At 49.9% G+C, this 17,572-nt stretch overlaps 1 protein-coding gene across 8 annotated transcripts in view; it reads right to left on the minus strand.

Moving 5' to 3' along the window:
• The window catches only part of PGAP2 (post-GPI attachment to proteins 2), a 30,074-nt gene that overhangs the window by 10,213 nt on the left and 2,289 nt on the right, over positions 1–17,572 (minus strand). For 4 of the 8 annotated variants that reach the window (XM_062196613.1, XM_062196611.1, XM_062196617.1 and 1 more), the window contains exons 2-3: positions 3,408–3,428; positions 2–176 (exon numbers count right to left, since the gene is read on the minus strand). In XM_062196613.1, coding sequence (XP_062052597.1) covers positions 2–166 — 165 coding nt within the window. In that variant the 5' untranslated portion in view covers positions 167–176; positions 3,408–3,428. Of the gene's footprint in view, position 1; positions 177–3,054; positions 3,143–3,407; positions 3,429–17,572 lie in introns of those variants that run through there. The other 4 variants (XM_062196620.1, XM_062196612.1, XM_062196621.1 and 1 more) reach the window with 4 other exon arrangements.

Here is a 17,572-nt window from a genome sequence, read left to right on the forward strand (position 1 = left end):
CCCCACAGTGTGTGGCCGTTGTCTCCTTGAAGTGGAAGAGCAGGGACCAGAGGATGCAGAAGAGGAAGGCGACAAGTGGACAGCAGACCGTGACCAGGGCCACCAGTGTGAAGCGGAGCCGGACCAAGGTCCCATCCCGGTCCAGCGGCAGTGGGACCTGGTACATCTTGTCAGACCTGGGGATGGAGTGGCATGCTGTCAGAGCCCCAGGCAGCAGGGCTGGGACTCAGTGAGGGGAGTCAGCCCAGTGCTCAGACCTAAACGCAGCTGTGCTGTGGGCTGACAAGGCTGGGAAAGAAGCCACCTAAAGGTGGGGAAGACTGACTCAGAATCCCAGAACACTCAGCCTCAACTTCAGAGGGAAGGCAATGAACCAGAGCCATGCCAGTGTGAAGTTCAATAGACTAGAGACCTCCTCACGCTCTCCCAGATTTGACAGGCCTAGGGCTGGGGGAGCTACTTTCACAAGTCTCTCTCTGTTTCAAGAACCAACACTAGGGACTGGCATTGTGGCACAGTGAGTTAAGCCACCAGCTTGCCATATAACTCCAGTTCAAGTCCTGGCTGTTCTACCTCTGATCCAGCTCCCTGTAGTGCACCTAGGAAAGAAGTGCTTGGGCTCCTGCTACCTATGTGGGAGACCAGGATAAAGCTCCCAACTCCTGGCTTCAGCCTGGACCAGCCCCAGCCACTGTGGCCACTTGGGAAGTGAACCAGCAAATGGAAGATCTTTCTCTGTCACTCTCTCCCTCTAACTCTGCTTTTCAAATACATAAATAAATCTTAAAATAATAATAATAAAAAAAGAATGAAAGAAAAGAAGTGAACCAGCAAATGGAAGATCTTTCTCTGTCACTCTCTCCCTCTAACTCTGCTTTTCAAATACATAAATAAATCTTAAAATAATAATAAAAAAAAAGAATGAAAGAAAAGAACCAACCCTAAAGCCAACCAGTAGACGAACGGCCCATCTCCTCCCCCAGGCCTCTGGGCCCAAGGCCCAGCCCCCAGGCTTCAGGGGCTCTCTGTGGCTCTCATTGCCTCACCCACCAGCCCAGTGCCCTCCTGCACCTGCGGTCCCTTCCCAGGCTCTGAGTGCTCTGCCTGTCTGCACCGCAATCCATGGCAGCAGGGACTCCCTGGAAGCTGTCAGAACTCCCGGCCCCGTTTGTCAACGCCTACTGCCTCACGTGCTCTCAGGGTGAAAGACTTTGCAGAATCAGGTCTGGCTCTCACTAGCCCGGGCTTGCTGTTTGCTGGAGGGAGCTGCATGGTCAGCTTCTGGAGGCTTCCCAGTGCCTAGGGGGCCTGTCCACCCCCGGCGTGAGGACCATGACTTCTCTCCCAGGCAAGAGTGCCCAAGGTCAGGAACTATAACAGTTAAGTATATAGCAATAATCCTAGCTCGGACCCCTCAGCGTATAGAAGGAGCAGCTGAGGCGGGAACCTGCAAGCAGCCACAGAGCAAACAGATGGCAGAGCCAGCAGCAGGGAGATGTGGGGCCCACGAAGACTCACTCCCCGCAATCTGGCCTTCCCTGACCCCTTCCTCTCTGGGTCAGCGTTCTGGACAGAAGGATCAGGTTGAGGGAGGGAGAAGGGCTACCTGTCCACAGGAAGAAAAGGAAAAGCCAAATCCTACAGCAATAAGCCCGTCAGCTTTGTGCCCATTGTAGAGACACAGAACCCCAGCTGCGAGAGAAAAGGGCCATTTCTCAAAGCCATGTGCTCAGGCTGAGCGAAGCCAGCCCTGGAATTTAGGCTTCCTGTTGCCAAGATAGGGCTGGCTCCAGATAAAGAACCCGCCCTTCTGGGCGCATAGGCCTTGCCAAAACAAGTCCGGACTCTTCCTGGCCCCACCCACACGACTCTCCCCTTTAGTCCCACCCTCGGGAAGAACCCTGACCTCTGCAAGGCCGGCCTCCTAGCGTTCCAGAACAAGCTAGGTGGGGAGGTCTCTGTGCCAGGCTGGACAGGCAGCTCCAGTTGTTCAAGTTCCTCTCCCTTTTTAGGGTTGGGACCTCCCCAAGGAAGCTGGTGACCCTCACAGATCAAACACCTTCTCTGGATCACAAAGCCGGGGGGCGCGGGGGCTCTCCATGTGGAACACCTTCTGTGCCCAGCTCAAACCCAGACTCTGCAGGAGCAGCAGCACTGCTCACTCCCCACCCTCCCCAAGCTTTCCTGAAGCCAGCTGCTCGGGCTCTCCGGAAGATTCTCGGGGAGCGCAGACCCTGCCCAAGGCAAGGGGGTGGTGGGGTGGTTTAAGGGATAGTCCATACCACTTCTTGGAGGTATGCCTGGCGTCCCTTTTAGCTGTGTGACCTTGGGCAAGTCACCTAACCACTCTGGGCATTTCTGCAGATCATGTGGTCTGGACTACTGGCCCCTCCAACTTGGTCATTCTCCACTCCTCAGGACTGGGAGCTCACTACCTGAAGGGCAGCTGCTCAGCCCCCAGACAGCTCTTCCCCCTCGCAGGTACTATCCGGCCTGAAACTGCTTTCCTAGGGGTATCTCAACCTCCTGCAAGGCTCCTAACAGAGCTTCTCTGCCTCCAGTGAGAACCTACACTCAGTGGGTGCCTGCTCAGCACCGTATCTTCCATAATTCTCTGAGGTAGGTTCTTTAGCCTGTACGGTTCCATTTTACAGAAGGGGAAACTGAGGCTTAGGAAGGTTAGAAACACGCACTCAAGGTCACAGGCTAACAACTGGCAAGGCTGGGATTTGAAACAAGTCTTGGGGTCCCGAGGCTCCCCCTGCCCCCACGCCTCCACTGGCTGCACCAGGCAGGAGTATCGATCAGGTGGCCCTTGGGTGAGTAAAGACTGGCGGGCCCAACCCTTGCACTCAGCCCCGTGTTGGGGAGGAGGAAAGGGGGAGTCAATTCTGCCAAGTCCTGACAGCAGCGGTTTCCGGGACGCGGAGTGGGAGGGAGCAGGGCAGGCACCGGACCTCCAGAGCTGGACCGGCCCCGCGGCGGCAGGACCGCGTGGCCGAGCTCCCCCGAGTGGCGCGGCCGGGCGGTCCGGCACCGCCACCCCGTACTCACCCAGGCAGCGGTGGTTAGCAGGCCGCGCCGGCGCAGGCCGGGATGGGGGGGCACCCGGGGCGCAGCCAGGACCCGGCCGGGGGCGAGCCGGGCGGGGGGGGGGGGGGGGACGGGCCGGAGCGGGAGCGGCGGGGGCGGCGCCGGCGCGCTCGGGGCGGAACTTAGGGAGGAAACTGCGCGCGGATTCTCTGTAGCTCCACCCCTCTTCTGGGGACCCCGACCCTCGACTTTCCCCCTGAATCGGACGTTGTCTCAAGCCCAGCCTCTCCAGCCCTGATCTTCCCCACTAATGCCGGCTGCGTGAGAGCGGCAGGAAGCGCCCCGGACACCTGGGTTTGAATAGGCCATCTTACCTCGCAGCTGCGTCCCATCACCTGTTGAGAGAACATAAAATTAATTCAGCAGGGCCCCTATTCCTCTCATTCCCTGTGCCACCCTCTTCCCCCTCTCCATTCTAACCGAAGTACCCAGCCTTGCTCTTCGGAAACATTAATTCGGTTCCGTTCTAGCCTCGGCACCCTTCTTCCAAAACCTGCTCCATGGAACCGATTGGGAGCATTTCAGCAAGGGCACGAGCACCTTACAGGTAAGGAGATGTGGTGGGTGAGAGAAGGCCTAGAACGTGTAGGGCAGTGCTGTTCGCACGTTTGGTCAGGAGAGGGCGCCCCATCCAGGCCGGCACAGGCTGAGAATCTTCCTTCCCCCCTCATCCCGTCCCCACTCACCCCAGCCTTAGATAGGTCCCTGCAATGAAAGGGTTGATCCCTAATGAGCTCCCAGGGTTTCCTCCCCACCATGACCCTCACTGGCAAATAAAGGAACTTGAAGGAGACCCCTGGCTTCCTTTCCAATCATCCCACCCCAACAGGGCAGGAAGATGAGACCAGTAATCTCACTTGCAGGCACATTGAGGGGTTGTCAGAGCACCTGCCGCGAGTGGAGAACTTGAGCTAGATGTGGTTACCATCACATTTCCCCATTTAAATCCTCACGGTAATAATCGACACATTCTGAGCACCCATTATTTCCCAGGAACTTTTCGATTATTTAAGTCATCTCATTAAACCTCATTAAAACAAAACAAAACAAAACAAAACAAAAACCCTTTGAGGTAAGTGCAGCATTGTGGTATAGTTAGTGAAACCATTGCCTGGGACCTCCACATCCCATATTGGAGCTCCTGGGATGGAGTCCTGCTTCTGCTTTGGATCCACATTCCTGCTTGTGTGCACCATGGAAGGCAGCAGATGATGGCTCAAGTACTTGGGTCCCTGCCACACATGTGGGAGACCTGGATGGAGTTCCTGGCTCCTTGCTTCGGCTTGGTCCTGCCCTCATTATTGCAGACATTTGGGGAGTAAACTAGCAGATGGAAGATCTCACTCTCTCGTTCTGCCTTTCAAATAAATAAACTTGAAAAAAAAAAAACCTTAAGATACTGTTAATATCCCCATTTTACCAATGAAAGACAGAGATGGTAAGTTACCTACTCACACAGCTAATAAACATCAGAGCCAGTATTTGAATCTGGCAACTTAATCACTATATACCATTAATCCCATGAGGTAGCTACAATTGCCACTTTATAGAAAATAGAGGCTCAAATTTGGTGAATAATTTGCCAGGACTCTTTGTCATGCATTCAGTCAGCCTAGGGCCTTCTTGTCAAGCACTGGGCTAAGCAAAGGTGGGGGACCCAGTGATGTCTCAGACTCACTCAGGGCTCCAAGTCTGGAGGAAAGGTGTCTTATTCTGCAAACCACCTTTCCCGACTTCGAATTCTCCACCTCTTCTCCACCCCATCCCACACCCATCCTGTCCTTTAAGGTCCCAGGACAAATAGAACTTTAATGAACCTTTACCAAAGGAACCACCTCCATCTAATTGGGCATGTACAATTGGGTTTTCTGCCATGGGGTTTTGTGTCTCTTTATCTAGCTCCAACACAGGGTGCCTGCTCCTGGCTTGTTTTCTATCTTTACTCCTTGTCTGTTCCCTTATCCCTAAGTACTGTTTCCAGTCATCTCCAGTGCCTGAACTTTGAGGTGCGCTATTTCTGCCCTTAATACTCTGATGACCTGGGCAATGTGGGCAATTCATCATAAAGCTCTAAGCTTTTTCTCATCCATAAATGGTTTAGGACTACCCACATCATCGGTTGTCTTGAGAATTAGAGATAATAGAGCAACATGACAGGCAAGTGGAAAATACACAATACATGATAATTCTTACAGCTAGATGCATAAGCCAGAGAGCCTGAAATCATCCTGATTCAGCCTTTTCTTCTTTTAATTTTTAAAATTTGACTTATTTTCATTTTCTTTGAAAGCAGAGAGACAGAGACAGACATGGAGAGAGAGAGCTTCCACATGCTGGTTCACTCCCTAAATGCCTGTAATGCCCAGAGCTGGGCCAGGATGGAGCCAGAAGCTCAGAACTCAATCCAGTTTTCCCAATGGGGTGGCAGGGACCCAAGCACCTTGAGCCATCATGGCTGCCTCCCAGAGTGCTCATTAGCAGGAAGCTGGATTGGAAGTGAATGTAGGAATCAAACACATACTCTGATATGGGATGTGGGCATCCCAAAGTAGGGTCTTAACCAATGTGCAAAATGCCTGCCCTGAGGCCTTTCCTGAAAAAATTTGACCTTGGTTGTCCCTGACCTTGTTTGAATCTGTTTATTTTTAAGACTTTTGCTGTTTATTTGAAAGACTCCCACCCTCACTGGTTTCTGTGAGAAAAGTAGAAGAATTGATTCTTACTGTGTGTCAAGGATTGTATATATACTCTCATCTGATCCTCTTAATAGTCTAGTAGGTAAGTTTGATGGATTCCATTTTGCAGACAAAGCAGTTGAGCAACCATCTAAGCATCTTGCTTTGTCCTCATTCAGTAGGTACTCAGTAGTTACTGAATCAGCATTTGTCCCTGCTCCAAGTAGCTGCTGCTGTTGTTGAGGCCCTCCTGCCTCAGTTGAGGGTCTCCTGCCTTCCTGGTAGTTTTGACTGGAGTCTGGACATACCCCAGAGAGGACTGTGTCTGCAGCAGTGCCACTATTTCCCAGATTTAGCCACAATCACTACTGGACTCCCTGTTTGTACTTATATACCAGATACCTCCAAGCAGACTGTTCACAGGGATATTCCAGCCCCTAGTAGCATGAGGACAGCACAGAAGGGGGTGACAGATGACAGCTAGAAAATATAGAAAACTTACAGCCAGTCTCCTTCACTGTCTCCTTGTCCTCCTGTCTCTCCATCAACTTCCCAATTACAGCCGCACTGGCTCTTGTCCTGCCTTTGCTGCAGATGAGTTAGTTAGCAACTCCCCTTAACTTTGTGGTTTTTTTTGACAGGCAGAGTGGACAGTGAGAGAGAGAGAGAGAGACAGAGAGAAAGGTCTTCCTTTTCCATTGGTTCACCCCCCAGTGGCTGCCGCAGCTGGCGTGCTGCAGCCGGCACACTGTGCTGAGTGCTGATCCAAAGCCAGGAGCCAGGTGCTTCTCCTGGTCTCCCACGCGGGTGCAGGGCCCAAAGACCTAGGCCATCCTCCACTGCACTCCAGGGCCACAGCAGAGAGCTGGACTGGAAGAGGAGCAACCGGGACAGAATCCAGCGCCCCGACTGGGACTAGAACCTGTTGTGCCGGCCGGCGCCGTGGCTCAATAAGCTAATCCTCCGCCTAGCAGCGCCGGCACACCGGGTTCTAGTCCCAGTCGGGGCGCTGGATTCTGTCCCGGTTGCTCCTCTTCCAGTCCAGCTCTCTGCTGTGGCCCTGGAGTGCAGTGGAGGATGGCCTAGGTCTTTGGGCCCTGCACCCGCGTGGGAGACCAGGATAAGCACCTGGCTCCTGCCATCGGATCAGCGCGGTGCACCGGCTGCAGCGCGCCGGCCGCGGCGGCCATTGGAGGGTGAACCAACGGCAAAGGAAGACCCTTTCTCTCTGTCTCTCTCTCTCTCACTGTCCACTCTGTCAAAAAAAATTTTTAAAAAAAGAACCTGGTGTGCCAGCGCTGCAGGCAGAGGATTAGCCTATTGAGCCGTGGCGCTGGCCTCCCCTCAACTTTAAGGATCAAGAGCAAATTCCTTAGTGTGATATTCAACATTCTTCATAATCTGGTCATCTTCCACTCTGGCAGCCACAAATTTTACACACTAGGTGCACTCCCTTGGCCATGAAGCTTTGCTCAACTTCTCCCTTGTCTCCCCCTGGATTCCATGATGTGGCTGCCTCCCTTCTCCACAAGCAGCATCACGTGGTCTTGTAGCACACTTCTATCAGCACCATGACTTCAATGCAGCAAAATAACTTGCTGCCTGTCTTCCTCCACATTTCTGGAAGTTCATTTAAGTTCATTCATTTCTTAATCTTTCAGCTTAGTCCAGGGACAGAGACACACAGTAGGAGGTTTTTTTGTATTGGTTTAATTGAACTCAGTTTTGGTAGAAGGGAGGTACTTCAATAAATCAGAGATTTAGGAACTTTAAGAAACTTTCTGTTGCTTCTAAAATTTATATTTACTTTCATTTTATTTGAAAGGCAGAGAGACAAGGAGAGAGAGAGAGATGGACACAGAGAGAGGAGAAAGAGTGAGCTTCCATCTGCTGGTTCACTCCCCAAATGCCTGCAACAGCACAGCCTGGGCAAGGCTGAAGCCAGGAGCTGGGAACTCAATACTCAATCCAGGTCTCCCAAGTAGGTGGCGGGCACTCAGCTACTTGAGCCATCATTTGCGGCTGGAAGCTGGAATCGGAAGCAAAGCCAGGACTCCAAACAGGCACTTCCAAATAGGATACAGTCATCCCATTAGAGCCAAAGCCCACCCTCCCACACCCCGAAAGGCTTTTGAAGAACAACTGCTAGGGGTGGCAGCTGGAGTGAGGAGTGAGCATGGCTGGAGTGAACTAAGAGGCAGAGATACAGACAGGGCTGAAGACAACCAGCGTCAGGCCAAAGGTTGCCTGTGTCTCCTGGGAAGCCTCAGGAAAATCAGCAGTCCCTTTGGGTTGCAGAGGAGTCATTCTTTGTCCTTTTCAGAGATCTTTTTCATGACCAAGGCAAACTTCTTGGATGGCTTTAAAATATCCACTGCGTTGCTCTCTCATCTTGCTATAGCCCCACAATGACTCAAACAGGAATTAAATCTTCAGTGTTCTATGGAACTTTCTTTGCTCCCTTTTTACTTCTAGGATCAAGTTCAAGTATATACTTCTGGATACATTGAGCTCTTTCCTGACCCACACCTTTGTTTTCCCTGTTTATCTGGCCTGGAATGTTCTCATTCCCCTTCTCCTTCTCAGCAAACTGTATCCAGTCCATAAAGATACAGATTAGCATGACGCTTTGGTAAATAAGGGTGCATGTAGTCATGTCTAAGGAGATCACTAAAATGTTAATAATAGAAAAATCATTTAACTTCTAAACTAGTATAGGAGGAGAAATGAAGTTTAAAAGAATGCAAGGAAAGAGAGACATAAGGATACTTTAAAAGATAATGGAAAGGCCGGCGCCACAGCTCACTAGGCTAATCCTCTGCCTGTGGCACTGGTACCCCAGGTTCTAGTCCCAGCTGGGGCGCCGGATTCTGTCCCGGTTGCTCCTCTTCAGTCCAGCTCTCTGCTGTGGCCCGGGAAGGCAGTGGAGGATGGCCCAAGTCCTTGGGACCTGCACCCGCATGGGAGACCAGGAAGAAGCACCTGGCTCCTGGCTTCGGATTGGTGCAGCATGCCAGCCGTAGCGGCCATTTGGGGGCTGAACCAATGGAAGAAAAACCTTTCTCTCTGTCTCTCTCACTGTCTAACTTTGCCTGTCAAAAAGTTAAAAAAAAAAAAAAAAAGGTCATGGAGATGTTGGCATTATAGAATAACAGGTAAAACTTCTGCCTGCAATGCTGGCATCCCATGTGAGCACTGGTTCAAGTCCCGGTTGCTCCACTTCCAATCCAGCTCCCTGCTAATACACCTAATACACCTAGGAAAGCAGCAGAAGATGGCCCAAGTATTTGGGCCCCTGCACCCACATGGGAGACCCAGAGGAAGCTCCTAGCTCCCTGGCTCCTAGCTTTGGCATGGCCCAGCCGCAGCTGTTGCAGCCATCTGGGAGGTGAACCAGTAGTTGGAAGATCTCTCTGTCTTTCCCTCTCTTTCTCTGTAACTAACTGCCTTTCAAAAATAAAATAAATATTGTTTAAAAAATTGAAATCCATGCTTCAAGGAGTCTTCAAAAAAGTTCATGAGAGATGCATGTTATTATAAAACAATGCAGGGGGGCTGGCCTGTGGCACTGGCATCCCATATGGTAGTCCCAGCTCTTCCTCTTCCTATCCAGCCCTCTGCTATGGCCTGGGAAAGCTGTAGAAGATGGCCCAAGTAGTACACGGGCCCCTGAAGCCATGTGGGAGACCCGGAAGAATCTCCTGGCTCCTGGCTTTGGATTGGCACAGCTCCCGCCATTGTGGCCATTTGGGGAGTGAACCAGCAGATGGAAGACCTCTCTCTCTCTCTCTCTGCCTCTGCCTCTGCCTCTCTGTAACTCAAATAAATCTTAAAAAAAAAAAATGCACAGGGGCCACAGGGGCCAGCATTATGGTACAGCAGGTAAAGCTGCCACCTGTGATGCCCCCTACCCATATGGGCACCGATTTGAGCCCAATTGCTCCACTTCCAATCCAGCTCCCTGATATTGGCTTAGGAACAGCAGCAGAAAAATGGCCCAGGTGCTTGGGTCCCTACCACCCACGTGGGAGACCCAGATGAAGATCCTGGCTCCTGGTTTCAGTCTGGCCCCACCCCAGCCATTGCCACTATCTAGAAAGCAAACCAGTGGATGGAAGATCTCTTTCTCTCTGTTCCTACCTCTATCTATATAAACAAACAAAAAACTATGCACAGATTTCAAAAATTACTTGCACCCAAATAAACTTATCTTTTAACTCTCTTTTCCACTTTTTGAAGTATCCTCACATAAATGGCCAATAAGCAGTGAAAAGATTCTCAATCATTAATCATTAGGGAAATGCATCCCACAGATTGTGGGATGGCTATAATAAAAATTTTTAAATATTTCTTTATTTTATTTGAAATGCAGAGTTAGAGAAGGAGAGAAAGAGAGAGAGAGAGATCTTCAATCTGTTGGTTCACACCCCACACCCCCCCTCCAGTGGCTGCAATGGCCAGAGCTGGGTCAGATTAAAACCAAGAGCCGGCTGGCGCCGTGGCTTAACAGGCTAATCCTCCACCTTGTGGCGCCGGCACACCGGGTTCTAGTCCCGGTTGGGGCGCTGGATTCTATCCCGGTTGCCCTCTTCCAGGCCAGCTCTCTGCTATGGCCCGGGAAGGCAGTGGGGGATGGCCCAAGTCCCTGGGCCCTGCACCCGCATGGGAGACCAGGAGAAGCACCTGGCTCCTGGCTTCGGATCAGCACGATGTGCCGACCGCAGTGGCCACTGGAGGGTGAACCAACGGCAAAAAGGAAGACCTTTCTCTCTGTCTCTCTCTCTCACTATCACTCTGCCTGTCAAAAAAAAAAAAAAAAAAAAAAAAAAAGATTCATAAAAAAGACTCCAAGAGCCAGGAGTCAGGAGCCAGGAGCTTCTGCTGGGTCTCCCACATGAGTGCAGTGGCACAAGTACTTGGGCCATTTTCCACTGCTTTCCCAGCCTCATTATCAGGGATCTGGATGTGACATGGAGCAGCCAGCGCTCCAACTGGTGTCCATATGGGATGCCTGCATTGCAGGTGGTGGCTTAACCCACTACACCACAGTGCCAGCCCCTAAAACGTTTTTTTGTTTTTTTTTTTTTTTTTTTTTTTTTTGACAGGCAGAGTGGATAGTGAGAGAGAGACAGACAGAAAGGTCTTCCTTTTGCCTTTGGTTCACCCTCTAATGGCCGCCGCGGTAGCGCGCTGCGGCCGGCGCACCGCGCTGATCCGATGGCAGGAGCCAGGTGCTTCTCCTGGTCTCCCATGGGGTGCAGGGCCCAAGGACTTGGGCCATCCTCCACTGCACTCCCTGGCCACAGCAGAGAGCTGGCCTGGAAGAGGGGCAACCGGGACAGGATCGGTGCCCCGACCGGGACTAGAACCCGGTGTGCCGGCGCCGCAAGGCGGAGGATTAGCCTAGTGAGCCGCGGCGCCGGCCTAAAACGTTTTTTAAAAAGAAAAATAAGTGGTGTTGGCACTGTGGTACATTAGATTAAGCTGCTTGCCTGTGACACCAGCATCCCATATTAGAGTGTTATTTCAAGTCACATCTTCTCTGCTTCTGATCCAGCTCCATGCTATTGAGCCTGGGAGGGCAGTGGAGAATGACCTGAGTGCTTAGGCCCCTGCCAACCACAGGGGAGACCCAGTCGGAGTTCTTGGCTCCTGCCTTCAGCTTGGCCCAGCTGTCTGGGGAGTGAACCAGTGGATGGAAGATCTCTTTCTCCATCTGAATTGCTCTTTTTCTGTCACTCTGCCTTTCAAATAAATAAATCTTTAAAAAACAAAAATGAAAATAAGTGTTAGTAAGGATGTAGAGAAATTTGAACCCTCATATATTGTTGCAGGAATGTAAAATAGTGTGGTCAGTTTGAAAAACAGCTTGGCAGTTTTCTAAAAGTTAAACAGAGAGTTACTGGAAATGTGACCTCACAATTCCATTCCTCAGTCCATACGCAAAGAACTGAGAACAAGTACTCGGACAGGTACGTGTAACACAAGTCACCCACAAGATGGAAACCCCCAAATGTTCACCAAGAAATGAATGGATAAACAAAAGGTAGTACAGCCATATAGTGGAATATTATATAAGAATGAATGAAGAACTGACACTTACTCCAGCTCAGATGAAACTTGAGAACAAATGAAGTGAATGACGTCAGACACAAAAGGCCACATATTATATGATTTCATTTATATAAGAAGTTTCCAGAGTAAAGAAATTCATTGAGACAGAATGCACGTTGGTTGTGATCAGGGGTCAGTGGAAGAGAATAGGGAGCTAGTCCTTAAAGGGTTAACAGGTTTTACTTTGGAGTGGTGGAAGTGTTTGGAACTAGGAGTAACCAGGAACTGCACAACATTGTGAATGCGTCAAATGCCACTGAATTGTTTACTTCAAAAGTTTCATTTTATGTTAGGTAACTTTTACCTCAATTTTTTTTTTTTTTTTGGACAGGCAGAGTGGACAGTGAGAGAGAGAGACAGAGAGAAAGGTCTTCCTTTTTCCATTGGTTCACCCTCCAATGGCTGCTGTGGCCGGTGCGCTGCAGCCGGCGCATCGCGCTGATCCGAAGGCAGGAGCCAGGTGCTTCTCCTGGTCTCCCCTGGGGTGCAGGGCCCAAGGACTTGGGCCATCCTCCACTGCACACCCTGGCCACAGCTGAGAGCTGGCCTGGAAGAGGGGCAACTGGGACAGAATCCGGCACCCCAACCGGGACTAGAACCCGGTATGCCGGTGCCGCAGGCAGAGGATTAGCCTATTGAGCCGTGGCACCGGCTTTTTTTTTTTAAGTCAACATGCAGACTCAAAAATAAAGTATTTGGATATGTGGCCTAGTGGGTTCAGCTGCCACTTGCGAAGTTGACATTCCCCTATCAGAGCACCAGTTTGATTACTGCTGCTCTGTTTCTGAGCCAGTTCCCTGCTAATCTGCCTCGAAAGGTAACAGAAGATGGTCCAGTTCTTGGGCCCCTGCCACTCAGATGGCAGGATGGGGCTGCTGGCTTCAGGTGTCGGTCTGGCCCAGAGCTGGCTGTTATAGCCATTTGGGAAGTGAACCAGCAGATAGACAGATAGACAGATAGATAGATAGATCTCTGCCTTTCAAATAAATAAAATCTTTTTTAACAAATAAAGCACCTGACAAATGGAAAAAAAAAAAGGTAAACACAGAGTTACCAGATAACCTAGCAATTCCATTCCTAGGTATAAACCCAAGAAAGTTGAAAATATTCATCCACAAATAATTTTATATGAATATTCGTGCAGCATTACTCATAATGGTTAAAAAGTGAAAACAACCCAAATGTTCATCAACTCATCAATGAATAAACAAAAGGTAGTATTCATGCAGTGTTATGTATTTGACCATAAAAAGCAAGAATTACTGATGTATGCTACACATAAATGAACTTTGAAAACACTGTTAAGTGAAAGAAGTCACACATAAAGGCCATATTTTGTGCGATTCCATTTATATGAGATGTCCAGAATAAGCAAATCCATACAGAAAGGAGCCTAGGGGTTAAGGGAAGGTGGGAAGGGGGAGTGGTTGCTAATGGGTTTGAGTTTCTTCTTGGGGTTAACAAAATGTTCTAGAATTACACAGTTGTGATGGTTGCACAGCCTCTGAAAACAATAAAATCCACTAAATTATACATTTCACTTTTAAAGATTTATTTATTTATTTGAAAGGCAGAATTAAAGAGAAAGAGAGGGAGAGACAGAGATATCTTCCATTCTCTGGCTCAGACGCTAAATGGTCACAACAGCTGAGGCTGGGCCATTTGGAAGTCAGGAGGCAGGAGCTTCATCAAGGTCTCCCACGTGGGTGTGGGGGCCCAAACATGGGCCATCTTCTGCTTTCTCAGGTACATTAGCAGGGAGCTGGATCACAAGTGGGGCAGCTGGGACTCAAGTGGTACCCATTTGGGATTGCCAGCACTGAAGCTGGAGGCGTAACCTTCTATGCCACATTGCCAGCCCATAAGTTATACATTTTAAAAGGGTGAATTTTGGGGCCAGCACTGGGCACAGTGGGTTAAAGCCTTGGCCTGAAGCGCCAGCATCCATATGGGCGCCGGTTTGAGTCCTGGCTGCTCCACTCCCTATCCAGCTCTCTGCTATGGCCTGAGATAGCAGTAGAAGATGGCCCAAGTCCTTGGGCCCCTGCACCCACGTGGCAGACCTGGAAGAAGCTCCTGGCTCCTGGCTTCGGATTGGTGCAGCTCTGGCCATTGCGGCCATCTGGGGAGTGAACCAGTGAATGGAAGATCTCTTTCTCTCTCTGCCTCTCTTTTCTCTGTATAACTCTTTCAAGCAAAATAGATAAATCTTTGAATTTATTCTTCCAGGTCTCCCACACGGGTGCAGGGGCCCAAGGATTTGGGCCATCTTCTACTGCTTTCCTAGGCCATAGCAGAGAGCTGGATAGGAAGTGGAACAGCCGGCGCCCATATGGGATATGGGATGCTTGTGCTTCAGGTGGCGACTTTACCCGCTATGCCACAGTGCCAGCCCCAATAAAATAAATCTTTAAAAAAAAAAAAAAAGGTGAATTTTGTGTTGTGTGGATTATATCTAAGGCTTTTTTTTTTTTTTTTTTTTTTTTTTTTTTTTTTTTTTTTTTTACAGGCAGAGTGGACAGTGAGAGAGAGAGACAGAGAGAAAGGTCTTCCTTTGCCGTTGGTTCACCCTCCAATGGCTGCTGCAGCCGGTGCGCTGCAGCCGGCGCATCTCGCTGATCCGAAGCCAGGAGCCAGGTGCTTCTCCTGGTCTCCCATGCGGGTGCAGGGCCCAAGCACTTGGGCCATCCTCCACTGCACTCCCGGGCCATAGCAGAGAGCTGGCCTGGAAGAGGGGCAACCGGGACAGAATCCGGCACCCCGACCGGGAATAGAACCTGGTGTGCTGCTGCCACAGGCAGAGGATTAGCCTATTGAGCTGCGGCGCTGGCTCTATCTAAGTTTTTAAAAAACTCTGGCAAAGGGCTGTGCCTCAGCAAACGGCAACTACTGTTATAAAAAAATAAAAAGTAAAGAAAAACAGAACAGGTTAAACAAATAGAAAGTATAAAATGTTAGATAAAATCCTGAACATTCTGGTAAATTCATTTAATATAATTAAGTAAATGCTCTGCTTAAAAGTCAAAGGGAATGGCCGGCGCCATGGCTCAATAGGCTAATCCTCCGCCTGTGGCGCCAGCACACCGGGTTCTAGTCCCAGTCAGGGCGCCGGATTCTGTCCCGGTTGCCCCTCTTCCAGGCCAGCTCTCTGCTATGGCCCGGGAGTGCAGTGGAGGATGGCCCAAGTACTTGGGCCCTGCACCCCATGGGAGACCAGGATAAGCACCTGGCTCCTGCCTTTGGATCAGCATGGTGCGCCGGCCGCAGTGCATGGGCCGCGGCGGCCAATGGAGGGTGAACCAACGGCAAAGGAAGACCCTTTCTCTCTGTCTCTCTCTCTCACTGTCCACTCTGCCTGTTTAAAAAAAAAAAAAAAAGTCAAAGGGATTCACATAGGATTTGTAAAAATCCACTTATGTGTTACTTACAAACCTTTCCCTTCCTTACCAAGTCATGGGACAAGAAGACGGAATCAGTATTTACTGATTGCTTACTATGGACAAATATGTGCCCGGTCCTTTGCAAATTTCATTACCTTATTTGACTTTCACAAGCACCTTACAAAATATTAAGTACTATGTCAGTTTCATAGGTAAGGAAGCTGGGGCAAGATCTGTTAAATAATTTGTACAAGGTCTAACAATTAGCAGATCTAGAAGTTGAAATTAACTCTGACTCCAACTCTGCTGCTCTTTCCTATGCAACATCTAAGAAATCCAGAACCGGCTGGCGTGGTGGCTTAACAGGGTAATCCTCCACCTTGTGGCGCCGGCACACCAGGTTCTAGTCCTGGTTGGGGCGCCGGGTTCTATCCCGGTTGCCCCTCTTCCAGGCCAGCTCTCTGCTATGGCCCAGGAGTGCAGTGGAGGATGGCCCAAGTGCTTGGGCCCTGCACCCGCATGGGAGACCAGGAGAAGCGCCTGGCTCCTGGCTTCGGATCAGCGAGATGCGCTGGCCACAGCGGCCACTGGAGGGTGAACCAACGGCAAAAAGGAAGACCTTTCTCTCTGTCTCTCTCTCTCACTATCCACTCTGCCTGTCCAAATATATATATATATATGTGTGTGTATATATATATATATATATATATATGCCTGACCTTTCTCTAAAATAAAAAAAATAAAATAAAGAAATTCAGAACCAACACTGTGGAAGTCTCTTGCCTTTGGTGATTCTGTGATCCTTGTAGATCTGTTTCCTTCCCAAACACAATCCTTCATAGGTGCATACAGTGAGTTCTCAAAGCATGTGTGTGAGACTGGCAGCTCCTAGCTCCTAAGATTTTCCTTTCCTGAGCTGGATTCCCACTTAGCTCTGTCTTTCTTATCTAGAGCAGAGTGTTGAGCTGTGGACATCATAGCTCCTGATGCCAAGGACCAGGCTTGGCTCAGCAAGCATTTGTGAGCATGTAGAAAAACTGTGTCTTTGGAGTGGAAGAAAGAAGATACTGATAACCAAAAAGGGTCTTATGAGAATCAGAGTAACAGTGTGTGTGCCAGGAAGCCCCTGGCTCCACAAAGATGTCCTTCCCCAGTTAGGACCCCCTGGGAATAATGAGTTATGGGCCACACACCTAGCAGAGCATCTAACAAGAGGTCCTTAGAAATCACCGTGGTCACAGAAAAATCCTCCCTGGAGCAGCCCATTTCCCATGTGTACTCCAGTCTGCCCACAAATGTGTAATATTTAGTTTCACTTCTGCATACATACTAGTACATTGGACTAGAAGCATTCAATTAACTCACCCACTCAAGACATAGTTCTGAGTTCCCTTTCTGTGTCAGAACCTATGTCCTAGATTATCGAGAATTGGACCTCTGTGACATTTTTAACAAATACAAATATTATCTATCACTTGTTAGGGCTTATTGCATACCAGGTGCCATGCTGATTGCCTTCCATATATGTTGTCATTTATTTTTCACCACAGTCTTGTGAGGCAAATACAGTTGTTAACCTCATTTTAAAGACAAGGAGGAGCTAGTGCTGTGGTGTAGCGGGTAAAGCCACCACCTGCAGTGCCAGCATCCCATACGGATGCCGGTTAGAGACCCAGATGCTCTACTTCCTATCCAGCTCTCTGCTATGGCCTGGGAAAGCAGTACAAGATGGCCCAAGTCCTTGGGCCCCTGCACCCACATGAGAGACCTGGAAGAAGCTCCTGGCTCACTCCTGGCTTTGGATCGGCACAGTTCTAGCCGCTGCAGCCAATTAGGGAGTGAACCAGTAGATGGAAGACCTCTCTGTCTCTGACTCTCCTTCTCTCTCTGTGTAACTCTGACTTTCAAATAAATAAATAAATCTTTTTTTTTTTTTTTTTTTTTTTTTTTTTTACAGGCAGAGTGGACAGTAGAGAGAGAGACAGAGAGAAAGGTCTTCCTTTTGCCGTTGGTCACCCTCCAATGGCCGCCGTGGTTGGTGCGCTGCGGCCGGCGCACCGCGCTGATCCGATGGCAGGAGCCAGGTGCTTCTCCTGGTTTCCCATGGGGTGCAGGGCCCAAGGACTTGGGCCATCTTCCACTGCACTCCCTGGCCACAGCAGAGAGCTGGCCTGGAAGAGGGGCAACCGGGACAGGATCGGTGCCCCGACCGGGACTAGAACCTGGTGTGCCGGCACCACAAGGCGGAGGATTAGCCTAGTGAGCCGCGGCGCCGGCCATAAATAAATAAATCTTAAAAAAAAAAAAGAC

The sequence above is a fragment of the Lepus europaeus genome, chromosome 7, assembly GCF_033115175.1.
Source record: "Lepus europaeus isolate LE1 chromosome 7, mLepTim1.pri, whole genome shotgun sequence".
Lineage (NCBI taxonomy): Eukaryota > Metazoa > Chordata > Mammalia > Lagomorpha > Leporidae > Lepus > Lepus europaeus.